The 24,649-nt window shown below is 39.3% G+C and overlaps 1 protein-coding gene across 1 annotated transcript in view; it reads right to left on the reverse strand.

The window, feature by feature from the left end:
- Nucleotides 1-1,927: 1,927 nt before the first annotated feature.
- The window catches only part of SLCO5A1 (solute carrier organic anion transporter family member 5A1), a 67,074-nt gene continuing 44,352 nt past the window's right edge, over nucleotides 1,928-24,649 (reverse strand). Inside the window, exons 5-9 of the mRNA XM_031604814.2 lie at nucleotides 23,238-23,436; nucleotides 10,963-11,122; nucleotides 7,408-7,649; nucleotides 6,444-6,508; nucleotides 1,928-5,163 (exon numbers count right to left, since the gene is read on the reverse strand). Coding sequence (XP_031460674.2) covers nucleotides 4,718-5,163; nucleotides 6,444-6,508; nucleotides 7,408-7,649; nucleotides 10,963-11,122; nucleotides 23,238-23,436 — 1,112 coding nt within the window. The 3' untranslated portion in view covers nucleotides 1,928-4,717. The remainder of the gene's footprint in view (nucleotides 5,164-6,443; nucleotides 6,509-7,407; nucleotides 7,650-10,962; nucleotides 11,123-23,237; nucleotides 23,437-24,649) is intronic.

Consider the following 24,649-nt stretch of genomic DNA (forward strand, 5'->3'; position numbering starts at 1 on the left):
CACTCACCATCTCTGGCTGGATGAGGTGACGTTGGGTCCCATCAGCCAGGGTGATGAGATGATTCTTGTTCTGGAGCTAGACAACTACTGCCTGCTGTATACATGCTTGGAATGCCCTCTGCTTCTCTAGGCAGAATAGTAATGTCCCTCACGACGAAATCACCTTCACCCAGAACTTAACAATTCTAGTAAAGAATTATAGTAAAAATTTTACAGTTTATAATGCTGAGCATTGCTACATGGAACTGTCATTTATTTAAAAAAAAAAAAATAATAATAATAAAAAGCATTCCTCCATTGCCAGATATAGAAGTAGCCACATGTGAATGCCATGGGGAAGTACCTGACTGCCATTTTGTGCTCTTCTGGTGATGATCATTGAATCCATGGGTAAAAAACATCTCAGCATGGAAATTACTCCTTGGGTAAGGGAACTTCTTTCTGAATGCACATGGGATTCAGTCCAGTGCCTATATACACGCATTATTTTTAAGTGCATCACTTAAGTATATAAATTTAGACATGTACTTAAGTGTTCTGCTGGATAAGAGCCATAATGAATGGTTATGCTATGAATTTATGAGCTATATTTTTTTAAAAAGCAAACATATTTTTGAAAACACTACACTCAAGTGTTTCTGATTAATTTAAGGGCTTTCAAACTTACATTTCTAATTCCTGCAAGGAGATTTGCACCCTTAATTCACTTAGCTGCATGTTCTGAAGAACAGCAAATTATTACATGCATTTTTTAAGACTAGACAAAGAATCAAAAGCTTTCAATTAAATTGCATCAGAATATTCAACTTATTTTTCGTAGCTGCTTATACTGTACTGAAAATATATAAAATGCCACCAGTTCCAAATTATACCATATTACATTCAGTATGCTTATGAGAAGAGGACTAAAAGAATGCAGGGCTAAGCCTAGTAATGGAAATACAGTTATTTCAGCCATGACTACATCCACTGGGATCTATATGAACCACTCAATATGAATAAAGTGGTTCATAAGCCATGCTTCTATGCCTGAGGCTATCAATACTCCTTTTCTAAAGTCTTCCCATTTAAAGGAAACAGAGAAATGAGAAACCTTAGATAAGAAATGATGATCTCTTCAGTCATGTCTATGTACTGGAACTACTTCTCTCATGTCCCTCATTCTGAAGCAGGAATAACTTGTGCAAGAGGACACTGGGCTGTCCTTATGACATCATGGCTCTCTGGAGACTTGCAGTTAAACTCTAGGTGTCATTGCTCCCTACTCTCCCTGGCTGGTTAGCTGTAGGTAGAAGGCTTCGATATTCTACCAATAGCACTGTGTGGATGAGCAGGAGGGCAGGACTCCTGCTTTATGTGTTTTTGTGTTTGCTGCTAACCAAACTACAGTGTTTGCAGGGAGAGTGGAGGATGGCAGAACTTAAAACAGCTAAACCCGAAATGACTTTGGAATTTTACATTTTATGATCAGATGATTTCATGACAGGAAAACTGCATGATCACCCTTGCTGGATAATAGGTAAAGCTTTTCCTCTGTGAAATAGTTTAGCATCACGCATTGATGGTGACTAGGATCACTGCATACATCTTCTCTGGCAACTCTGCTTCCTTCTGAATAGTAGTCTCAGAAAATAGTGTTTGCTCAGCAGATTTCAGCCTATATTTCTGTCACTGTTGACAAGGCTAGAAATGACTTCTCTGGTGAGTTACTGTTCTTACCCAGGGTGCCTTTATTGGCTTAGTTTAGACTGTTACAGCTTCATCATAATAAAGTCTTCTTCAGGAATAAATCAAAAGTTGGCCAGAGGCTGTGTTTTCTTTCCCTCGGAGGATGTTGATTTAATTAAATGATTTGGTAGAAATACATTGACAAAATTATCTAGATTAAAAAACTCTAATGAATATTTAGGTTGTTTTTGTGAAGTATGTAATTTTGAAATGAAAATTAAAAAGCTACAAGAAGATAAGCAAACACAGCTTTTTCAGTATTTCTGAAATGAATATCCTTCCTTCTATGTTCCAGTTTCTCAGACATTTAAAAAAAAAATGCTTTTAGAAGCTGAGGTGTCAGGATTTCCTAAAAAACAGAAATCCTCAATTCTGACAAGCTCTGAATTCCCTTGCGCTCAGCTCAGAAGCTGCAGCAGTTGCAGATGTGTCACTTACATCACTCTCATTCTTTGTGATCAGTGGTAGCTTCTGACAATCCTACAAGCCTAAGCTGCTCTCACTTGATATTTGTATGGAAAAGACGTGCACACAAGGCATGAAATAGAGTAGATCAGGACAGATGATTCATCTCCAGCCTCTTTATCATATCATTTATGATTCCCTAAACGCTCTGTTTCTGAGGTATTTGAAGATTGTCTCTTTTCACCTCATCCCATGCGGATTAAAATGGATGACTGATTAAAGTGGATGGGTGATGGGCTGCAATTACACTTCGTCCTACTACTTTGCCTCAAATTTTGTCATGACATGTATTTCTTGATGCAAGAAGCACTGGAGGAGGAGACATTTCTATCATCTATTCTGATCTCCTATGTAAAAAATAAATTGTACCCAGTACCTCTGAGACAAGGAAATGTATTCCTTGGGATGAGAAGTATAGAAGCTAAAATCCCAGGTGGCACAAACTGACTGCAGATATATCGTTTCCAGTAGCTGCATAAGACAAAAAAATTCTGAGGCTTGAATCCAAAAAGCTATTAGTATGTACAGAAAAGCAGAAGGTGATTATAATGACATTCCTCTATGCTGTATTTTGCAGCCACAGAGAATGGAATAACAAGTCACATAAATGGACTGAGACATTCTGAAATGAGCAGGGGAACCAAGCCAGTGGGTAAAGCCACATGCTGGTCAAGGAGAGACAGGGGATGATGGAAGGCAATCAGCAAAGGAGAAGCAAATCCTGATGCCCAAGAGAGTATTCCCTTTTATTTCAAGGGGAAGAGGACTTGGTTCCATATATGTTTAATCATCTTACAAATTGTAAATTAAAAATTAAACTAGAAAGAAAATCCTTCTTACATTCCCAAAGTTCTTCTTTCTCTTATTTGATTTCATGCAGGCTACACACATAGCAAAATCCAAGTCTACCCATCATTGAGTTCTTCTAATGCTTCTAATTTCCTAAACTAGTAAGGCTTTCCCTGCAGGGCAAATACAGCTTTGATTTCCTCGTGTCCACTGAAATCGTTCCCTGCCCTCTGAGACATCATTAGTACATCATAAGAAGGGCACTACAAAGTCTCCAGAGCAATATATGAAATGCTCAGAGCAGGAGAGAAAACACACCGTAGTAGTTTAGAATAAGTAAAGGCCACACCACATCTCATGGGTCCCTGCTCACAGACAATTTATATTCTTAGCTCTTCCCTGAATGGGTGGAGGAGAGCCAACTCGCCCTTTGTCCTCACAGAAAGCTTTAAATGAAGCTGAGGTAGGCTGGTCACGTGTGGGACAAACCATACACCTACAGCTTCCAGGGTGGTTCCAGCAGCCTGCTCCAAGGCAGGAAACAGGAGAGGCAGAACCAGGGCAGGAGCACCAGGGAGAAGCACCGCAGAGGTGCCAGCAGTTGGGATGAAGGCCTCATGCTGCGCATGGGGGCAGCCCACATGCTCACAGTCCACTTGAAGGTTTCTCTGCTAGGTCTCGTGGAGAGATGTGCCACCCTGGCTCCAAACAGGCAGTAAGAAACAAAACGAGGCCATTAGCTCTCCCCAGAGGTTCCCTCACCAAAGCTGAACTCATCTGGCATGCACTTCTGAAGCACAGCCAAGAATTTCCTATAAGCCATAGCTGGTTAATTTCTTTTTCAGGAAAAAAAATGGATCTGGTGTTAATAAGGGCCACCCAGGTGACCTATATCATTACAGAAATACATCTGACTTGGTATGTGTACGTGGTTCCTATGCCTTAATGTTATCACAGATTAATACTTAAGTGCTTTTTTTACTCCAAGCACTATACCCTCCTAGCCTGTGTACTTTGTGAAGAATGACTGCTTCCTATCAAATGAAAATTAATGCACATTTTGACAGAACAAAGATATTATGTCTCAACATTTGCAAAACATTACCTGATGCATAACTTTTGTATGGCTTAACATGTTATTAACAGTACTTTAAATGTTATGTTCTTTTTTATTTTAACATGTATATCTGAAAATAGCCCCTTTCAAATTGACTTGCAGTTATGTCTTTAAAAGCAAACTTTAAACATAATTTGCTGCACATACAATTATCCGAGTAAGTTGCATAGTTTAAACAAGTTTAGTTGTGCTTTGTAGCAGAACTCACAGTAATTACTCATCTCTTAAAAATATTACTTGCAGATGTGAAAGATGATACATTTAAGCATTTTTTTGACATCTAGACATTAACAATATGAGTTTTTGTCACTCTTCCACTGACTTCTGTTGTTCCTCACCCTTACACTGATATTAGATAGAGCATGGACATTTAATGGACACAACTGAAATAATTACAAACACAATTTTTAAAACTCCATTGTCAGGAAGGGAGAATTAAGAACTTGGGTTGGTTTGAGGTATCCAGCCCTCAGGAACATACTATGGTTGTATGCATTAAGCTTTGTTGGTTTTACCATGTGTTACATTTAGATTAAAAATAGAAGGCACAGGTGTTTTACAAGGCGCCATAATTAAGTCAACCAACAAAACTAAACATTACATTACCAAGCCAGGGGTCTATATCTCAGCAGTGACTTCTTCCAATGCATTTTCATTTGAGGAATTTATTGCTTCTGAAAAGGGGCCAGGGTATGTCTGTGCTATGCAGTTCATTCCTTGTGCCATACCAATGTCTCCTCGAGAACTGAAGGTAGGGCAGGATCTAGTCCGTGCATAGTTTTGTTGGAGTCCAGCTTGGCCAACCATCTCACTCACAGTGTTCACTGGCGAAGCCCTCCATCTTTGTCTCTGTAGTTGCTCTTCTTTACACTTAATGGAGTACCAGGCCAGAAAAATAAAAAAGAATCCTACAAATTTGAGAGCAGCAGCCAACCCAAAGTAGACAAAACGAAATGAGGTGACATCGTATTCCCAGCAAGATCCTTGTACGCCACAATCCTGTTGCCAAAGCATGCATGTGGTATCAATAACAGCCCCAAAATAAATTGGAGTGGGAATGTAAGCTGAAATAAAAATAGCAACAGAATTAATACGTGTTAGCAGATAGAGGAAGACTTCCAAAGAAACTATGTATGTAAGCCAAACAGGTGTAGGTCAAGAAGTTCCGAGATTTCTACCCCTCTATTCTTCCCACCACCAGTACTTATCCCACTTAAGGAACACCACATAAGTGACAGTGTTAAAGTAAAAACAGCGCAGCAACACCTTACAATAGCTACTGCACCACTCTGTAGAGCCCAGCCAGCTCCTCATGAACTGTCTGTCCCCCCAAAGAAACTCCAGCACTCTCAGGAAATAAAATCAGCAGGAAAAAAAAAATGAGATGTTATCTCCACAGTGTTACTTGTTGAACATCCATTACCCATAAGCTGGGAAAGAGCGGAGATTGCTGTTTTAGATTAAGGAGAAAAAGCCACAAAAAATTGCAAAACGTTTCTCTTACCGAAGAAGGATGGAAGTGATAAGACCACTAGAGTTTCAATTTCTCTTTTGAAGATATCTTCCTCAGAAACAGAATTTAACATCTAAAACTGCCAGACCCTTAAATGCTCTGTTTTCCCTGGAAATACGACACCTTTAAGATGAGTCAGAAAGGGCCTTCCTCAAAGAAAACTCTTACTTTACTGACCAGATGCAGCCACAAGTGCCTTTCCTCTTGTTCTCACTTAGAATAGTCATTGCTTGCTCTCTTCACTACTATATTGCTTAGTCAATTGATTATATACTATTTGGTAGTAGCTGAACACCAGGACCAGTTGGGATTTTAGGAGTTCAAGAGGATGAGCACTGGCACTTCATCTTCTTTTCCAAGTAACTCTTGTTTCTGTCCTCAAATACACAATATTATTTACAGGAGAGGAGAAGGACTGAAGACAGACACAATCCTGCTATGGACAATGTTTAGAAGACCAAAGTTGTTCTTACTGTGTCATCTAACTGGATCAGGAAATTATCAATAGTTGTCAGAAGAAAATATTAGTTTGTCAAAAACCAAATCATGTCAGGTAGGGTTTTTAAATAAAACTTGAAACTGTTACAATACCTCTTTCTGGGACAAAAATATCATTCCAGAAAGTCAATAATAAAAATAAATATTTTAAATACATTCTCAGTTACAACATTTTCAGAAGCTATTAATTTTAAGTTCCTAATACAATTAATCCGGTCATTAGTGGCATATTTATGGAATTTTACTACTTTGATGTTACATTTAAGGCAAACATCACAAACCTTTTGGAAACTCTGTGGTTTCTGTGAAAGCTTAGTAGCTTACATGACTTACCAAGAGTTCGTAATAGAACAAACTGCATTCCTAGTGCAAAGGGCCGTTCCCCATCTTCCACAGACCTAGCAGACAAAAAGAAACTTCTTTACAAACTAGTCATAGTCACTGTGGAGAGTTCTGACTTTACATCCTGGCTTTTTTTCTGAGCTGTAATACATTTTTGTCAACATCCAAACAGTCTATGTAAACATCCTTCCATTTCAACATAAGCAATATGAGATTCCTTCCAATAGTTTTTTTTTTAAAAAAAGTCAAGCTTTCAAAGGACTGTACGCAGAGTAGTGATATTTCACAATGCCACAACAAACAACTTCAGTAAATCACAAATTATTTTTTTAATCTTAACCAAGATATCTGAAATTCAGATAGGCAACTTGTAGTGACAGTGGAATATAAGATAAAGAACAAACAGAAAAACTGCAGTCAAATAGTCAAACTTTTCAAGCCAAGCACTCAGCCAGAAACTGAAAAATCAGAGAAATAATTTGGGCCACAAATCTTGGACCAACACGCTGTGCACAGTACATGGTTTGGGATGGTTGGCATCACTGTTCCATGGACTAGTGCGAGGGAGGCATTCTCTTCCTTGATGAACATTACAAATTCTGCTGAATATTTCCCTTATGTATCTCACTAGAGTGAAGTTCTCTGCAGTACTGATGTTCACTGGTTGCAATCTACCTTTCCATAACTGCAGTACAATGACAATGTGTTATTATTGTTCTTACTGTGCAGGTGGAAAAGTCAGAGAAGGAATACAGTCCGAGGTATCCAAATGACAGTGGAATATCAAGGTGGTACATTTTTATTTGTTCTCTCTCTATGTGGTCTAGAAATTGTTGGACATTTCTTGTTTCCCAAAGTGCATTATCATGTGAATATTCTACATTCTTCTGACACAGACACTGGTGACAGCAAGCACAGCAAAAATACGTACAGGAGCCTATATCTTTGTTCCTACCTGAGTGTCACTATGATTGCTGACGGCTGGGCGCACGCTGTTATAAGGGTCACTATGAAGAGAAATATCAGGAACGGGATAAGTGTGTTGCAGGTTCGATCGCACTTCCCAGAAACAGCATAGCCGTTCTCATTCAGGTAGGTTTTGACGATGACCAGCCGGAGCTGGCTGCGCTGGCCCACTGTTGGTGGTGTGATAACCTGGCGGCTTTGGACGCAGGCACACTCTGTGTAATTTCTTACCTGGGCAGAGGGGAAATGGGAAACAGAACATTTCCACATGAAAACTCTTGTGAGAAAGACATGGTGTGTCCTATGTAACCTTCTCAGCAGGCATCAAATACTGCTTCCTAATCAGATTTCTATGGCCTCCAGCATCATGACCCCAGATACAGTCAAGATTACCAAGTTGGCCCAAATACCCCATAATAGATCTGCTTTGCCATTGCTCATGACTTCCACCAGTCCATAGAAACACAGAATGGCCTGGGTTGAAAAGGACCACAATGATCATCTAGTTTCAACCCCCCTGCTACATGCCAACCAGCAGACCAGGCTGCCCAGAGCCGCATCCAGCCTGGCCTTAAATGCCTCCAGGGATGGGGCACCCACAGCCTCCTTGGGCAACCTGTTCCAGTGCATCACCTCCCTCCGTGTGAAAAATTTCCTCCTAATATCTAACCTAAACCTCCCCTGTCTCAGTTTAAAACCACTCTCCCTTGTCCTATCGCTATCCACCCTCATAAACAGTTGTTAGGCAAGCAACAGTTAGGCGAGCATTTATAAAAATAAGAGTTTTTGAAAACTTTGCAGAAACAATTCAATCACTTCTGAGAAGGATGCTGGAGGAAAAGATTAATTCTAGTATATTATCAAAACTATGAGGAAACAGTCTTTAAGCAGAACTGACAATACTATATTCTGCCTATTTGGCAGGCTGTTCGCTGTCATCTTCAGGAGGTATCTTCTGCTATCTCTGTGGTAACCTATCCAGACTTGGATAAAGAGCAGAAAGCTGTGTTTCACACATGGAACCCAGAAACTTTCAGCTGAGTGTGGAGTATGGATATGGATGGGATGTGGACAAGAGTAAAAACAGAGAATAAGGTGAACAGAGTTAAATAGTGATACTGGAAGACACAAGGGATTCCTGAATAGACAAAAGTTGAAAATAGCATGAAAAGATTGTGTAGTAAACTGGCATTTCAGAGGCAAAGGGTACTATGATCTGAGCCATATGAGGAAAAGCTAGGTCAGAAATAGCCTCCCGTTACATCTTTTCTACTACAGTTTTTTAATGGCAGAAGTTTGTGTGGTGAATGAGAATATTCCTGTGTTAGGGAAGCAGATCAGGGCACATGTAACATTAGAAGCTTTGATTTTTATGTTCACGTTCATAAATGTAGGACCACAAATGCACAAAATCTACATTACAAGACCATCTTAATATTGCAAATTTAAGCACTTAGACATCAGGAAATAACCGAATTAGGGTTGCCTGTCAACTTCAATTTATACTCCTACTCACAGTTGTGTTATGGCATTGCCTAATTTTTATTTTTTTTCCATGGGATTTAGCTGAACATCCTAATGAGAATTTATCCAGTATTTTACTACACATTTTTAAAATAGGATCCCAAGTATTTTTCTCCTCACACTAACAGAACTCTACTATAGAGTGGCTCATATTTCATATGGATTTTTTTTTTTTAATCAAACTCATTATTATAGCTTAACATTTTCAAAAAGGTATAATTTATCTTCAAAACAGCTGAGATGAGAATGAGACACTGATGGTGTTATCTCTATTTCGTAGCTAAGTAACTGAAACAAATCTAAAGATTCAAAAATGTGAGTGGCAAATTTAAGGGAACCAAGATCCCTTTTTTCCAAAATATTTTTCCTTATATACAACTTAGCATTTCCTAAACACAACTTTTTCTGCCATCAGATGAAGATTTAGGCACTCAGTGCTTCTGCAAATGACACTTCTGGTTACTGCTCATGCTGATCATCCAGAATATGAAGAATAAAAAATTAATGACCAACTGGAATAAATTTGGTCTAAATGACTTGCCCAGTATCGTTTAGGAATGGAAGCAATAACAGAATCCAGTTTCTTAGGTTCTTTGTTTCAAGGTAACTCTCCACTGTCTAAAATTGCAAGTATTTGTTTTCTTCTTACAGTCCTCATCTTAATCTCCTTGTTGCTTTCAAATAGGCCTCCTAGAGAAAACAGTCTTCTTTAGTACACAATCTTGGCTCATCATCAGAGAAACCAAGTTTGCGCACTGAGACAGAGATCTTATGCAACAGAAATTCTGGAGTTTACATAAATCAGTTCTGAACTCCACATGGGCATCCTTTTGCATAATTCCAATTTTTAAGTGGCTAATTTTGAAAGCATTGTATTTTATAAGCTTAAATACCAATGGTATAGCTTAGCAACATTTTGTGTGCTACAGAGTGACAGAGGCTTGTAGTCGTTTCTAAAAGCATCCTACATAAAACATTATTTTATCAAGAAATGTATTTTCCTACTCATTCTATTTTCCATTGTCTACCTTCAGGCCATGAAGAATCTTCTCTTAAACCATAGTAGAAAATACTGTGTTTCAAAATCTGTGTTAAAGAGTACAAATTACCAACATACTTCCCTATTAAATGAATTATTAGTGTCTGTTTGATAACAGATAAATTGCAGCAAAGATTACACAACTGAGCCAAAGGAACTTCTACTACAAACTAGGAAGACATTCAAAATAAAAAGCAAAATTAAATTAAAATTAAAACAAACAAGAACACTGTTCTAAGTCTGTTCTAAGTGGAATCTACACAAGAACCTGCATTTATGAAACATTATCCAGTCAAACTTTAGACAGGGAAGTGCTGGAACTACTACCCTCCTGTTCACAGGCTGGCTCAGAACTGCAAATCAGCAGGGTCAAATTGTACCTTTCAGTCCAGTATACTGCAAGATTCCCATGGTATAACTTTACCAGCAGGATGCCTTTCCCCAGCCCAGCATAACTGGAAGACTGGGCTGTAACGGGTAATGCATATCCAAGAGAGAAAGTGGATTATTAACATCCTTTAGTTTCTGGTTACATGAGTTCAAAGGTAATCACATACCATGAAGGGGTCTAGAGAGGGTCAGGATGATGGCAAAGCTGCTTTACAAGAGCAGAATAAATTGGCAGTCTTTATTTACCAACACAAACAAAAGATCTTCAATGCACCGGTGCAGGTGGTACAACCACTTATGTGAAACAAGGAGCCCAGCACAAAAAACAGTGGCTTTCAACAGGCCATGATAAAACTCACAAAGGAATTTAAAACATTTTCCAATTACCTGAAGAGTTAAGTTCTTCCTTCCATTCAAAGAGGAAACAACAACAACAACAAAATACCCAACTACTATTAAAAATGATATTGATGAACTTGTGAAAAGACTGCATGCTTCAAGGATAGATGTTGGCTCTAGAAACAGAGCAGTCTTCAATCTGCTCCAGTCAGGGGCCACTCATGTTTGTAGGTTGGTGGGTGAAGGACTTACCCCTGTACTATGGTTTCCACCATTGATGCAGCCAGCCAGGCAAGGATTAAAATACGTTATTCCATCTGATCCACAGACAGGCTCATACTCATGAATTTTACATCCACAGTTCACGTTACAGCTCCCAGTGAGATTCCTGTGGGCCATGGCAAGAGTGGGACTGAAGAAAGAATAAAGAACACGCTAGTAGAGCAAGCACAGGTATCCTGCTGTTCAGAGGAGAAAACATCCTAATCATTAACACTGGAACTTACACTTGATGATTACAGAAAGACTGCATTAACCCTAGGTCATATGCTTGATTTGAACTACATAGATGAAAGCCTTAGATATCTCTGCCAACAACTGAAAGAACAATATAAAAGTAATTCCAAAGTTTAAACCTTGTACATTTGTGTGGGTAAGAGTTGTATTTTATTCTCCTTATTTTTCCTTTTAAGAGTTAAGACATTTTATACAAAGTGAGCTGCAGCAATTTGCAGTTGATTAGTAGTGAAGAGCCCAGTGATGAGACGTGAGCATCATGTGAACTAATTAGCCATCTCTTCCAACATACCAACAACTGCTCCAGAAAGGCAATGCTTGTTTAACTGATATGCACACTTGAAAAATACAACAATCTCCCTGATCTTCTACATCTGGAAGATCACCATGCTATTACTAAACATCTTGAAAACAACCACTATGCCATCTCCCTTTTTTCTGAATTTTCCCAAAGATACTGCCAAAGCCCGACTTTCTAAGTTCTCTCACAAAGAGTTTGGCTATAAGCTCTGAACCAGTGAGTTCCAGTGTGCAGCTCACACCCGGAATGAAGAGTTTGCCAAAAAAATTATCCCATTGTGGCCCTGCTTTACCACCGCTACCACGGCAGCTCAATCCAGAAGTGGCAAAGGCTGTAAAAGCAGAGTCCATATTCATAAGATCACAGATTCATCATCATCAGAAGACCAGCACACTGGTCAAATGTTACTTTTTGCTACTTTTAGAAAGCAGCTCTGCTTACAACTGACAGTCAGATGGCACAAAAAGAGGTTTTGATTCCAGTTCACAAAGTGGGATGGTGACCAACTCCTCCACCTGCTGCCTGGTCCACCACATCATTCCAGCCCTGCCCAGAACAACTCCCAAGTCACTCTCAAACTGCCAGCTCTGGGAGCAACTACTGGGAGAGTGACCCAGCTGCTTCCTGCCCTGAAGCAATGACCATGGTGGCAGGGGAATTTTAATGCTTCTGGGTATGGTGAGGACTTGGAGTGCAAAGCAGAGGAGGAGAAAGTCTTTTACAGTGAGGATGGTGAGGCACTGGGACAGGTTGCCCGGAGATGTGGTGGATGCCAATTCTTGGAGACATTCAAAATCAGGCTGGGCAGGGCTCTGAGCAACCTGATCTAGCTGTAGATGTCCCTGTACATTGGAGGGGAGTTGGACTAGATGGCCTTTAAAGGTTCCTTCCAATTCTAAGGATTCTGTGATTCTATGAGGAAAAATATTAGCAGACATATCAACCTCACTGAAAGAGAATAATAAAACGCCTACATAAATTCATATACAGATCCTGGTCATATACTAACAAAGATTTAAAAAATAAAGTTAAAGAAAGATAAAATGGATACTCATTTGTTTCTTCATAAACTAAAAACAGACTGTAACAATTAGACTCTGTAAATTGAGTTCATATATGAGTTCCAGTGTGCTGGAGGCAAGGTGTCCAGTTTGCCTTTCCTAGAACCTCCTTGTTCATTAGGTGATGATAAAACTGCATTCTTCTGATGGAGTCTTCTAGTTCATAAACCCGATATATTTCTCCCATTAACACTAAGCTTCTGCACCCACAACATCTAACAGCAAGAACCGTTCTGCAGCCTACCGTCTGCTACATGAGATGTTGCTTGTTTTGAATCTGACTCTTCGAGCTTTGCCCCTACATCTGCTATTTTGCTTGTAAATTGAAAATATGAAGGGTCCTGAAAAAAATATAAACTTCAGGGTTCATTTGACCAATGCAAAAACATTTACAAACTCTAGTGATATTTTGTAATTGCAACTAAATAAATCACATTTAACATTAACTCCTGCATGACAAATGAGGGTATCCATTGCAACGTTTCTGAAGGTATAGGCACAAAATTTTAACTTTTATTCATGCTATATTACTGAATATGCTAGATCAAAAAGGAAACAACTGATCACTTTAGATATATCATACAGACATACCTTGAAATGTAAGTCATTTTTTGTGGTCATTACACATTCAAAATATAACAGACATTAACTTTTAAATAGTCTGTTTTATATTCATACCTATTTTTACTACCAGAAACCAGTGACTTACCATAATATCTGTCTTGTTTGAGGTTGCTAAATTAATTTACTAAGTGGAAAAGCAAGCTTCTGCAGTGTGGTTTATTGCTGACTCAATTTTCTGCAAATCATTTGGAATTTCATCTGGTTCTAAAATACTGCCAGCAATATGAAGGCATTAAGCCAGTGTAAAAGTTACCTGAAAAATCTTAGTCATACCAATCTATTTGCAAGTGGCAACCTTGGCTGAGCCTGGCAACTCCAGTTCCTATTTCCTAAATAACTTTCTGCTTAATGAATTCCACATTCTAGAATTCCACACCCACGCTCTGTCTTCACCAAACAAGGTTATTCTAAACAAACAAGAACTAAAAAGCAGCTGACGTTGATGTTTTCAACTACAGCTTCTCCAGTTACTGAGGAAAACCACAATTTTATTATGTTTTTGAGAACTGCAATCTATAGTTTTCTGTGATGCTTAAGTAGCATTTTCCTGTGCATTAGTGTAAATCTTGTAAGTCTACAAAACTGAAACTCTTCTAAAGACAGAAAGTCATTTTGAAACCACTTACTTTATAGGTTGTAGTTTGTAATATCTGAACCTAAAAGTTTTTAGGCCATCCAGGTGGTGAAACCAAAGGGGTATGAATATAGTTGGCACTTCTGAAGACCTCCAACAGTTCAAAACACAGAACTGAGGGAACATGACTGCTCTGCAAGGGAAGGTGAACTGGGAGTGACAGCAAGACCTGATCAGAAAGACTCAAAAGAAAGGCAGGGCAAGCCTTCACCTCCAGTTTTCATCAGAACAACTCAACAGAGCTGATCCTGAGCTCCCTAACATAAGTGACCAAGCTTGCAGAAGCAAGGGAAAGAGCCCCACGCCCTGACACTTCATAAGAAAATCTCTCCTGAAGGAGAAAGCTTACTTTTCTTTGTTGGCTACGGAAGTGCCTGAGCTGGGAACACTGAGGTTCAAGATCCTCCTCATCCTGAAGGGATTCAGACTTATACCTCCTCATTGGCATTTTTATCAGCACTCCAAATTTGAGTCTCTTTCCATTCTACCTGCTGAAACTGAACTCAATACCAATCCCATTCATGTCTCCTTATCAGTGATTTTTTACTGCCATATTTGTAAGCAAAACCTGGAGCAGACTCCAGGACTCAAAGCCACTTCTCCCAAAGGAACTCTCCTTTCAGCAGGTTTTAAAATTAGATTCTTTTCCAGCTTACATTCTAATTCTTCTTCTGTACCTCTATCCATTCCTCATTTTTTCTTTTCTCTTCCCCTGTATCATATGGCCATTGCTACAAAACAGCTTCAGTTTCACAAAAGGAATGGAGACCAGAAGACCGAACCAATGCAATGGCTATGGTGCTCTTGCAGACATCAGGAATTCAGAGTCAGGTACTGTCTACGAAAATTGCTGGCCAGAGGTAAATTGCAGAAGGTAAGCAACTCATCTCCTTTTCTTATCTCCTAGCAAAAACACTCTATCAGACATTTCCCATCTTCACAAAAACTGTTAGGCATAGTAGTCAATGTTATCCAAGTAGGTATTATTGGGGAACATACATATAAACTTTGTGGATTTGGATGTATTTCAAATGCTTCCCTCCTATCTTTGAGTTGCAGAAGCTTGAACATCTCCATTTCCTTGCCCTAGATCTTAAAATGCATGAGAACCTGTGCTTGGGCATTTCCAGGAGTCTGGACAAAAAACAATTGCTTATTCGACTAATCCAGAAAAAGCACAAATTCTGAGATTTGTGAGTACAAAATTTGCTTTATCTGGGTTTTGGAAAGAATTTGGATATTCCACGCATGTCCCAGCATCATTCTTCAGTCACTGCACTAAGAAAATGTTTCTTTACCTTCTACAGGTCAGAACAGCAGGAGATGTGGTTTAAGCTCAGAAGAGAGCACCAGGACTGTCACTGGTTTGGTTTGTAGTCAGAGCTTACAGTATCTGAACAGTGAAGAGAGGTGGTGTTTTCAGAATGCAGTTTTGGATAACTTTTTTTTTGTCATGGCTATTGTTACAGAAATGAACAGTACCAGAACTTTTCGGTGTATCATTAGGTCAGTTTGAAAGGTTACTCTGAGCACTCCGTGTGCCACTTTCTACCAGCATTCAGTCTCTTTGGCCTTCACCCACAGCTTCTGGATCCTCTGCCAGGAGGATAGCTCTGCACAGCCCTGTAACACAATGCTTCCCTCCTTCCTCTTCCTGGCTTTTGATCTTTCCCTCTCCCCCCAAAGTTGGAAGCTAACAGTGTCCTCTATTACATCATTTATCCAACAGTCTACTGAGAAGATATGAAAAGCCGGTTTTCAATGAATAGTGAGATAATTTCTGCAAGGTTGAACATGATAGAGGTTGAACATGATAGGGAGGCTGCAGCAGTGAAAAAAAAGGTTTTTCCCAGACATTAAAATATATTAATGAAAATCTCCAACTTCAGGAAAAGAACATGATCTTCATCTTCTTACATCAGTGTAAAGGGGGCTGCAGGTACCATCCTACCCTCTCCTGTGTTCTGAGCGCAGCCCAACCCAGAAGACCTGAACTTCTGTCCAAAAAGGCAGTTTGGCCCTTTTAAACACAAACTAGGTACTGAGATCCATTAGGGCACGGGTATTAGCATATGTGCTGTAAGCAAAACTCTTGCCCTGGGAATTATGTTGGTATGCATAACATCCACACCAGGCACTGCAGTGCAATATTGGATTAACTGTGCTGCCTTGTTTGCCCTGCTGTTGGTATTGCTCAATGGTGCCACAGAGAGGCCACTGCTATTTCAAGCCAGCTCAAGTGTCTTCTCTAAACAGAACAGTAGGTATCCAGAGGATGTTTGCACCTCCTCAGCCACACGGGAGTTCAACAGGAATCTGAACTGTTTTTGTGGCTGCTGTTTGCTCACCTTAGCTCTGTAATACTCAGCTACAACAGCTGTAAAGGCAAACAGCTACCATCAAACTTACTGTTTCCCAGCAACACTGTGGACAATAAAGGATGTTCTTCTGCTCCTATCTTCCATACCCAAATAGATCAGAGGCTTGGCTGAGGAACAACTCCACACATAATGCTTGTTATCCATGTTATTTGTCACCTCACCTCCCATCATTAGTGATGCTAAGCGGTACAACAGCTGCTTAGTAACTTCCACCTGACTCATTTCTAATGTATTTAAACACTATTTGCTTTTGCTGAATATGCTTGTCGTTCCAGCTGTGCACTTTTGCAGCTGATCTAATGTTGCTAAGTAGCTTTTAAATATTTATTGACTGTCTACTGATTACACAAATCAGGTCCACAAATTTAGCTATTGGAGCTACTTTGCACTTTGTGGTCTAGTTGGATGCTAACCAAAGCCTTTCTGAGTGTTTTCTTCCTCATGCCATAAACAAACAAGGTACAGTTTTAGAAACATGTTGCAGCTTGAGCAGGAAATTGAATATGAAGGACTGATATTGGCTCTATTGCCTTCTCAGCTATCAGCTGAAACTTGTCTCATTATATCACGCCAGATTTCAGAAAGCAATACGCAGCAACATGTCGTACACCACCAGGCAGATTCTTCCAGTAATTTCCCACCAGAACTTTTTGTCTGGTGGAAAACATCCAAATCACCAAAATATTTCTCGTGAACATACTGACTTCAGCAATGATGTGACAGTATTTTATCACAGAAACAGGAGAAGCAGCATTTTTGGAGTTCAACAAGCTCATTGGCAGCCTGCTGAGCTGGATGTCCCAGATGCCTAAATATTTGGGGTAAGCAGAGTTTCCCAAACTGCACAGGAAACCCACATGATGGTGCCCTGGCCTCCAGCACGTGGACAAGACCAAGGGCATCTCAGGCTGCCAGGAAAAGCAAAGCTCAGGTTCCCCTCTCCAGCCTTTCCCAATCTGTGAAATGCATTCTTCTGACCTCTTATCCCTTCTCATTAAAGCTGCCTCAGCAATGGATGAGTTTTGGGCTGCTTCCCAGTGGCTCTGATTACATAGTATACTTGCTTGAACTGTATTGCTGAACATTAGTATGACACACAGGTTAGGAAATCAGCTTAAAAATAAAGGTGAATGAAATCAAGCATGCAAGAAATTAGAAGCATGAACCCGGAAACTGAACTGAGAGTGCTGTGAAAATTTAATCTTAGGGACTTCTTTACTTTGCCGGAAGGAAGATTTAAGTTTACAGATACACAAAGCAAGTATGTTCAAGTTACTAACAAGTTACTGCAAGCTGCGTCTCCCCAGCTTTCATCACCTCTTGTACAAATAAATTACAGTATGGTTTATTTTGGGTATTTGTTCGCCTTTTTTTTTTGCTGCTTACAACAAATGCCTTGTACAAAAAGAGAATTTTTTAATTCTCTCTAGAATATGTAATAGAAAAAAAAATCAGCCATTAGCTATTTCCAAAAGCTCATCAGTAGACATTTTTAAGGGTCCCTCTTTTCATCTTTATTACCTTCAGTCTTCATCCACTGTTCATTCCTTTTTAATGATGGGAAACTAATGAAGGACTACAGATGCTGAAGACTTGAAATCTCTACTGACAAATATGCATGTAACCCCATTTCCATCATGTATCATCTGCTATATAGCAGCACACATTATAACAGATTTCTGTGAATACCTCTCCCACTAGTACAAGCACACATTTTTACATCACTAAGCTGAACCAGCATCTTCTGACACTAGGAGGCTGCCTACTTTCACCAAAGGAAAACAGAGCAGTGAGCTCTGAATTGCTGCACAGCACATCACAGATTTACCCACGCTGGTCAGAAAAAGCAGGTTCTTAAGTAAATTGAACCAGAGCTATTAAGTCCTGCTCGTGAGCTGGGCCATGAAAAAAGCAGCTTACTTTCAGTGCATCCACTGCAATAGATACATGGGATATATGAGAAACACCTGCCCCACTTGTGTCAGTGGCACAGATGTTGTCAACACGCAGTGCTGCTTCATCTGAGCTGCCAGAGGCATCTGTCATGGAAAGGCAACTGTGCATATACGCACAGAGACCAGCCCCAAAAGACACATTTCCTGAACTATTCTTTCAATTACAAGCAATGACTCTGCTCTTTTCATTTAACTTCAGGTTTGCTAAACATGCATACTGGGATAAAACTCAATTTCTGCATTTGTTTCCTTCTCAGGGAGACTTTTCTGTGTCTCCATGACTCAGTACTAGCAAAGATAATGAAGAGAAGAACTTTCTTAGATGAGGATGATGAAAAAAAAGGGAAAAAAAGCAACTCTTGTTCCTAACATTGTCTAAATTCTGTTCACCTCTACAACTATTACTCTGTGGAAGGTTTGTGGCTTTGGAATAAAGCAAGAAAAGGGAAAGAATAAGGCAGGACATACTGTCTGGAATCTTTAGAGCTGTGATTTCAGATATCCAGACTTGTACTGGGACCCCACTTATGCTGGCAGTCTATGCACACATACTGGAAAAAGGTGGACCCTCATCCATGAAACTACAATCTAAATAAAATGAAGATAAACAAAACCAATGCCTGACTATCTTTTGGTGACATCTAAACAAAGAGTTGCTTTGGACATGCTTTTATTAATGTTATTTGGACTGCTGCAGTAACCAACATTACCGTACACTAAGGAAATACAAACAAAAGAAGAAAATCTCTCACAATTTCTCTAAATTGAGCTATATGATCAAAAGAGTTAACTTGGTGGCAATGTTTTTGGTTTGGTATCGAAGCTTTAAGGCCTAGGACATTCTGAAAGGCAGAGATCTGCAGCTCCTAGTTGGCAAGCAGCTGAAATTGCAGCAATGAAGCAAATTTTGTGTAGCTGTCAAACAAGGGACCCTCTCACTGCGTTAGTTGGATTCCTTCTTTGTTGTCATTGTTCTGATCCAATTAGTCACTGACTCTAAATTAAGAGATCTGATAGGTCTGAAAGAGATACAAGGGTAACAGAAACACAAACAAAGGGTACAAGAGGAAGAATTTCTCTTTTTTCTTACAATAAGTGCCTCAATAACTCAATTACATGCTTTAATTAAACTTTAATTATACTAAAACAACAAAAAGCAATCAGAAGGGGACTTTTTTGATTCAATACATGCCAGAAATACAAGAGATAAAAATGAAATAATCCAGGAATCTGTCATTATGAGTAAGCTCCCTAGGAGCTTGTTTTAGTTACTTAATATCACAAAACATAGAAAGAACAAGTCTGCAAACCACCAAAGCAGCTGTTCTCTGCTATTTCAATGGTGAGACCACACCTGGAGTGCTGGGTCTAGGTCTGGGCTCCACAGCACAGTAGGGACTTGGATGTACTGGAGAGATTTCAGTGAAAGGTCATGAAGTGATGAAGGGACTGGAGCACCTCTCCAGTGAGGAGAGGCTGAAGGAGCTGGGGCTGTTCACTCCAGAGAAGAAAAGACTCAGTGGGGATCACAAAAGTGTATAAATATATCCAAACTGAGGGTGCAAAGAGGGTGGAACCCGAGTCCTTTCCATGGTGACCAATGCCAGGACAAGAGTCCATAGGCACAAACTGGAACACAGGAGGTTCCATTTGAACATCAGGAAGCACTTCTGTGCTGTGCAAGTAGAGACCATTCACTGATTTAGGACTTCCCATTCAGATGTTTATTATGATGCAAGAGAAGGAATGCTGGACAGCAGAGCTTGGCACAAGGCTCATTATATCAAATATCAAACACGCCTTCAGAGACGAAGCTGAGGAACTGAACAACAGATTCTGAAATGCTGAGATGTAGAAAGCAGAGGTGTCCTTGACCTTCCTGATAACAGAACTGCTGATGACACACCAACAACAGAAAAACTGCTTGTCTCCAACGTAAAAAAGCAGAGAATTCTTGCGAATGTATTCTAATCTATGTGCACCTCCAGGGTCCCTGAGCTGGTACAGTGAGAAAAATACTGAGTTATGAAACATTCTGAATTACGACATATCACTGCCTACATCTTTGAGTACTGATTTGCACATATTTCTGTGTTAACTAAGACCCAAGTTATCTATCTCTTCTATACTGGCTGGTCTCAGTTCAAAGGAAAAGAACTACTTTTTTAAATGTAAGACAAGAAGAAAGTAGAACTAAACATACTAGCCCAAAGAAGACTACATGATATGTTTGTGCTGTATGGTATGTCTATACTGCCCAGTGCAGTTGAGATCCTCAGGCTGCTGCCAGAGCAGGTAGCCCAGACATCAGACTGGCACAGTCATGGTAAGGCAGAGCATCGTGGAAGATGATTTATCCTGAAACAAACAGCTGTAGTGTTTCCCATTTCTCATCTAGGCATGCTGAACTGGCTTTGATGTCTGTACACTGAACAGCACAGGAACTAGAGAACAAAGTATGTGTTTTATTAAATCAAAATGAAAGCATGATTTTTTGCTACATAAAAATTACATTCTTTGATGTTTGAGTAGAAGACTTCCTTACTAAGTAAATTATATGAAGCTATCAAATGATTGACCATGATGAATAAGAGAATGTTTGTTACATCACATTTACAAGATGAATTTATGATTAGTGCTGCTTATTTATTACCGTCTTTAACCCCTATTTATCTCTGCACTAAAAAACTTATACAGGGCTGAGGCTTCAGACACGTGAATCTTGCTTTATCACATGCTGGCACTTCTAAGTTTCTGATGACATTAGTCTAAGCACACTAATTTTTATACTGATTTTGAAGACCTGACACACATCAGTACTTCACAAAAATTTGTAATTATTATGTCTCATCTTTTGTACCAGTAAGAAGAATTAGATTAATGTGGTCAAGAACTGATGTGATTATACTTGCAGAACAGCTGTGAAGAGACTTCAGTTTCAATTCATATTTATTGTAAATATTGTTTACCACAAAAATGAATTAGATGCACTCACAATTCTAATCTGAATGTTCCAATAGCAACAGCTTTACCTGATTTTAATTTGGAAATAGATTTAAACTAAATAACCTTTTCACTGGCAGAAAACAGCAACCTTTTCATCAACCAGACAGGGACATTCTCACGTTCCACAGTTCAGTTAATAGTTACAAAAAATTTCAGAGAATCACAGAATGGTTTGGGTTGGAAGGGACCTTAAAGACCATACAGTTAACAACCCCTTCCTGCAGGTAGGGCTGCCACCCACCAGCTCAAGCTGCCTAGGGCCCCATCCAACCTGGCCCTGAATGCCTCCAGGGATGGGGCACCCACAGCTTCTCTGGACAAACTGTTCTAATGCCTCACCATCCTCTGAGTAAAAAATTCTCCTAATACTGATCTAAATCTCCTCTCTTTTTGTTCAAAATAATTCCCCCTTGTTTTGTCACTATCTTCAAAAAGTTGGTCTCTCCTCTTTAAGCTCCCTTTAAGTACTAGCAGGCCACAATGAAGTCTCCCCAGAGCATTCTCCAGCTCCCTCTGCCTTCCTTCACAGGAGAGACGCTGTAGCCCTCTGATCTTTGCTTCTTCTGGACCTGTTCCATCAGCTCCACATCTTTGTTGTGCTGGCACCCCAGACCTGGACACAGTACTCCAGATTGGGCATCAGGAGTGAAGAGTAGAGGGGGGACAATAAAATTTACATTTTATCTCTTAATAATTTTCCTTTCTTCATCTGCTCCCACAAGCTGTCAATAAACATCACCAGAAGATGGACAATCAAGGCATTCTAACCACCTTCTATTCCCATTTTCTCCTTCAGCCCACTATTCTCAGACCAGGATTCATCATCGATGCTACTCCACTCCATAGCTAGCCCTTTGGCATCAAGCTTTCACTCTAGGTTATTAACCAAACAAATGAGCATACAAGCTTTCTATCAACTCATGGCTTTCTCTTGCTCCTTGCCCTGCTATTATCATTTGACAACAACTCAGTAACACACAGCAACAGGCAATGCAAAATATTCTTTGTGTAAACTGTCCTATTCCCTCCTTCCCTTGCTTCCCATTCTTCTTCTTTGTTTTTCATTTGGTTTCCTCACTGCCCCAGGTTAGTTCTTTTTTGTCCATCTGATCGTTTATTTTCCTTCTCTATATTTCTCCTAGTCTCTTCCAATCCTCAAAATGTTACACACAAAGCTGAGAGGACTTTGAAAGCAAGATATTCAAATGACTTTGATACCCAACAAATAGTCATATTTAACAGGCAAACATTGTCTCAGATGTAGAAGCAAAGTGAAAAACATTGCTTCAGATAGGTTTGCACTCTTCAAATTCTTAGTTTGTTCCTGTTTTTAAGCTATATGAAGAAAGGAATTTTAGCAAGAAATTAATGTGCTTAATAAGAAAGTGAAAAACATTCACGATCAGGATTCCTAGGAACTACTTTCTAGGGAAATAAATTCTCGCAACTTTTATTACACTTTCCAAATATCCTTATTTTTTTTCTTGATGTCACAGCCTAAATCCCTCACTCCCACTATCTTCCCACATCCACATCTTATTTTTCCTGACAGTCTTTTTTAAAGGTTATAATCAGGTCAGCATCCCTGGCAAGCAATGGATGGTGTTTGTACAACTCGTAAGGGGTTCAGAAGCAATGCACACTACTAAAATCAACAGCATATGCCCACGTAAGACTGAAGACCTAAGATATTGAACAAACCTATTCAGAAATAAACATTACAATCTCTTTAATATTTTCACAATTTTCATAAAGAGAAAGCATTCCAAAACACTAAATTCTGAGCAATGTATACAGCATATTAGTGTTTTCCTTTGAAAATTGCTGAAGTCTATTTTAACATATTTTCCCATCCATCAGAAAGGTGAGTTATTGCATAGGCTTCATTACAAACCAGATGTAAAAAAGAAGGGCCACATAGTATGTGTTCATACCTTAATACCATATCCCATTTTGACTCTGCGGATTCTTCAGAACATCAGCCATCAGCATTTTTTACATTTTGTCACCAGGTTTATTGGAAAACTCCAGTAATTCAAAGGTACTTACCCAGTCGTATAAGGTATATTTATTCCCCCTAGATTAATGCTTTCACATCCAACAATGAAGAGAGTTGAAAAACACAGCAAAGACACACCACTGCAGATCATGGCCAGCTTTGCAGACTCTCTTGCACCGAGTTTCAGTTTTTTGATTATGTAGCCACCTAGGACAATACCAACACCAGCACTTGGAACAATTATTACACCTGCCAGGAAGAAATTTGAGTGACATTAAAACAGGACCTACAGAAATAGCATAAATAATAACATAACATTTATTTAATTCCCTAACTAGATGATTACAAATGCTGCACTAAGATCTCCATTGTCTGATTCTCTACTAGCTAGCAAACTGAGTCAGACTTTTCTGGAGTGTTGTCCAAGAATTAATAAAAGCTTCCTTATGATATTACCAGCAGCCAAAGCATTATAAGAGAACTATTGTATTTACAAGCAGAAACATTGCTTTGTATTTACTTCAGCATGCAGATAAGGGATACACATTGCTCCTAATCACTAAAAATGTGAAATCCAAATTTGGACGTTCATCTTCCTCTTCCTACTCTCATGATTAAGTCCAGCAAAGCATAGATGTTAACCTAGGGCAGAACCCCTGAAGCCTGTCCACCTGGCAGCACATGCACGCAGCTGGCTGAGAGCTCTGCATTGTGGTAACTTGGCTCGAGTGGATCAGCGCCTTCCTACATAAGTAGCCCCATTCATTTCAGCGCAACCACTCAACGTGTCAACTGATCAAACATGAAGAATGAAGAAATTAAGATCCTAGAATCAAACACTGTTAGTTTAAGCTACAAAATACATGTCCATTAAATTGGTGGCTGTCTGGCAGTATGTCACAGGGCTGTCCTTACTTCACAGGGCCAGAGGCATAGTTAAGTGAGAGAATTTCTTTCAAGCTTCTCCTTGGCTTTGCTTCCCAATAACACAAGAGAAATAAGACCTTTGTTAATAAAGACGTATTCCATATAAATACAGAATTCGAATAACCTTCAGCAGCATTGTCTAAGGAGAAAGAGCTACATTAATAACACAAATTCTTAAAGAATTTATCTTGTTTCTAAAGAAGCCTGCAACTATTACGTCAAAATATTTTTAATAATATTGCAAAGCATTCTTGTTCTCTGCTAATTTGTCTAAAGGTGAAAGAGACATTACATTTATCAAAATTTTGAGATTGTGAAAGTAAAAATAAGAGGTAAAAATAGTTGCCACCTGAATTATACTTCCATCACCAATGGCATTATAAAGTAAAATGTCATTTCATAAGGAAGATTCTTAATAACAACCCTTCACAGAATCAAAAACGGTCTTTCTCAAAGGAGCAGAATTTAAATTTCTAAGTCCTTCAAGGAGAATTAAACTATTTTCACAAAGTTCAAAGCTGTAACCTCTCTCAAG

Source organism: Phasianus colchicus, chromosome 3, assembly GCF_987193195.1.
Source record: "Phasianus colchicus chromosome 3, bPhaCol1.hap1.1, whole genome shotgun sequence".
NCBI classification, from domain to species: domain Eukaryota; kingdom Metazoa; phylum Chordata; class Aves; order Galliformes; family Phasianidae; genus Phasianus; species Phasianus colchicus.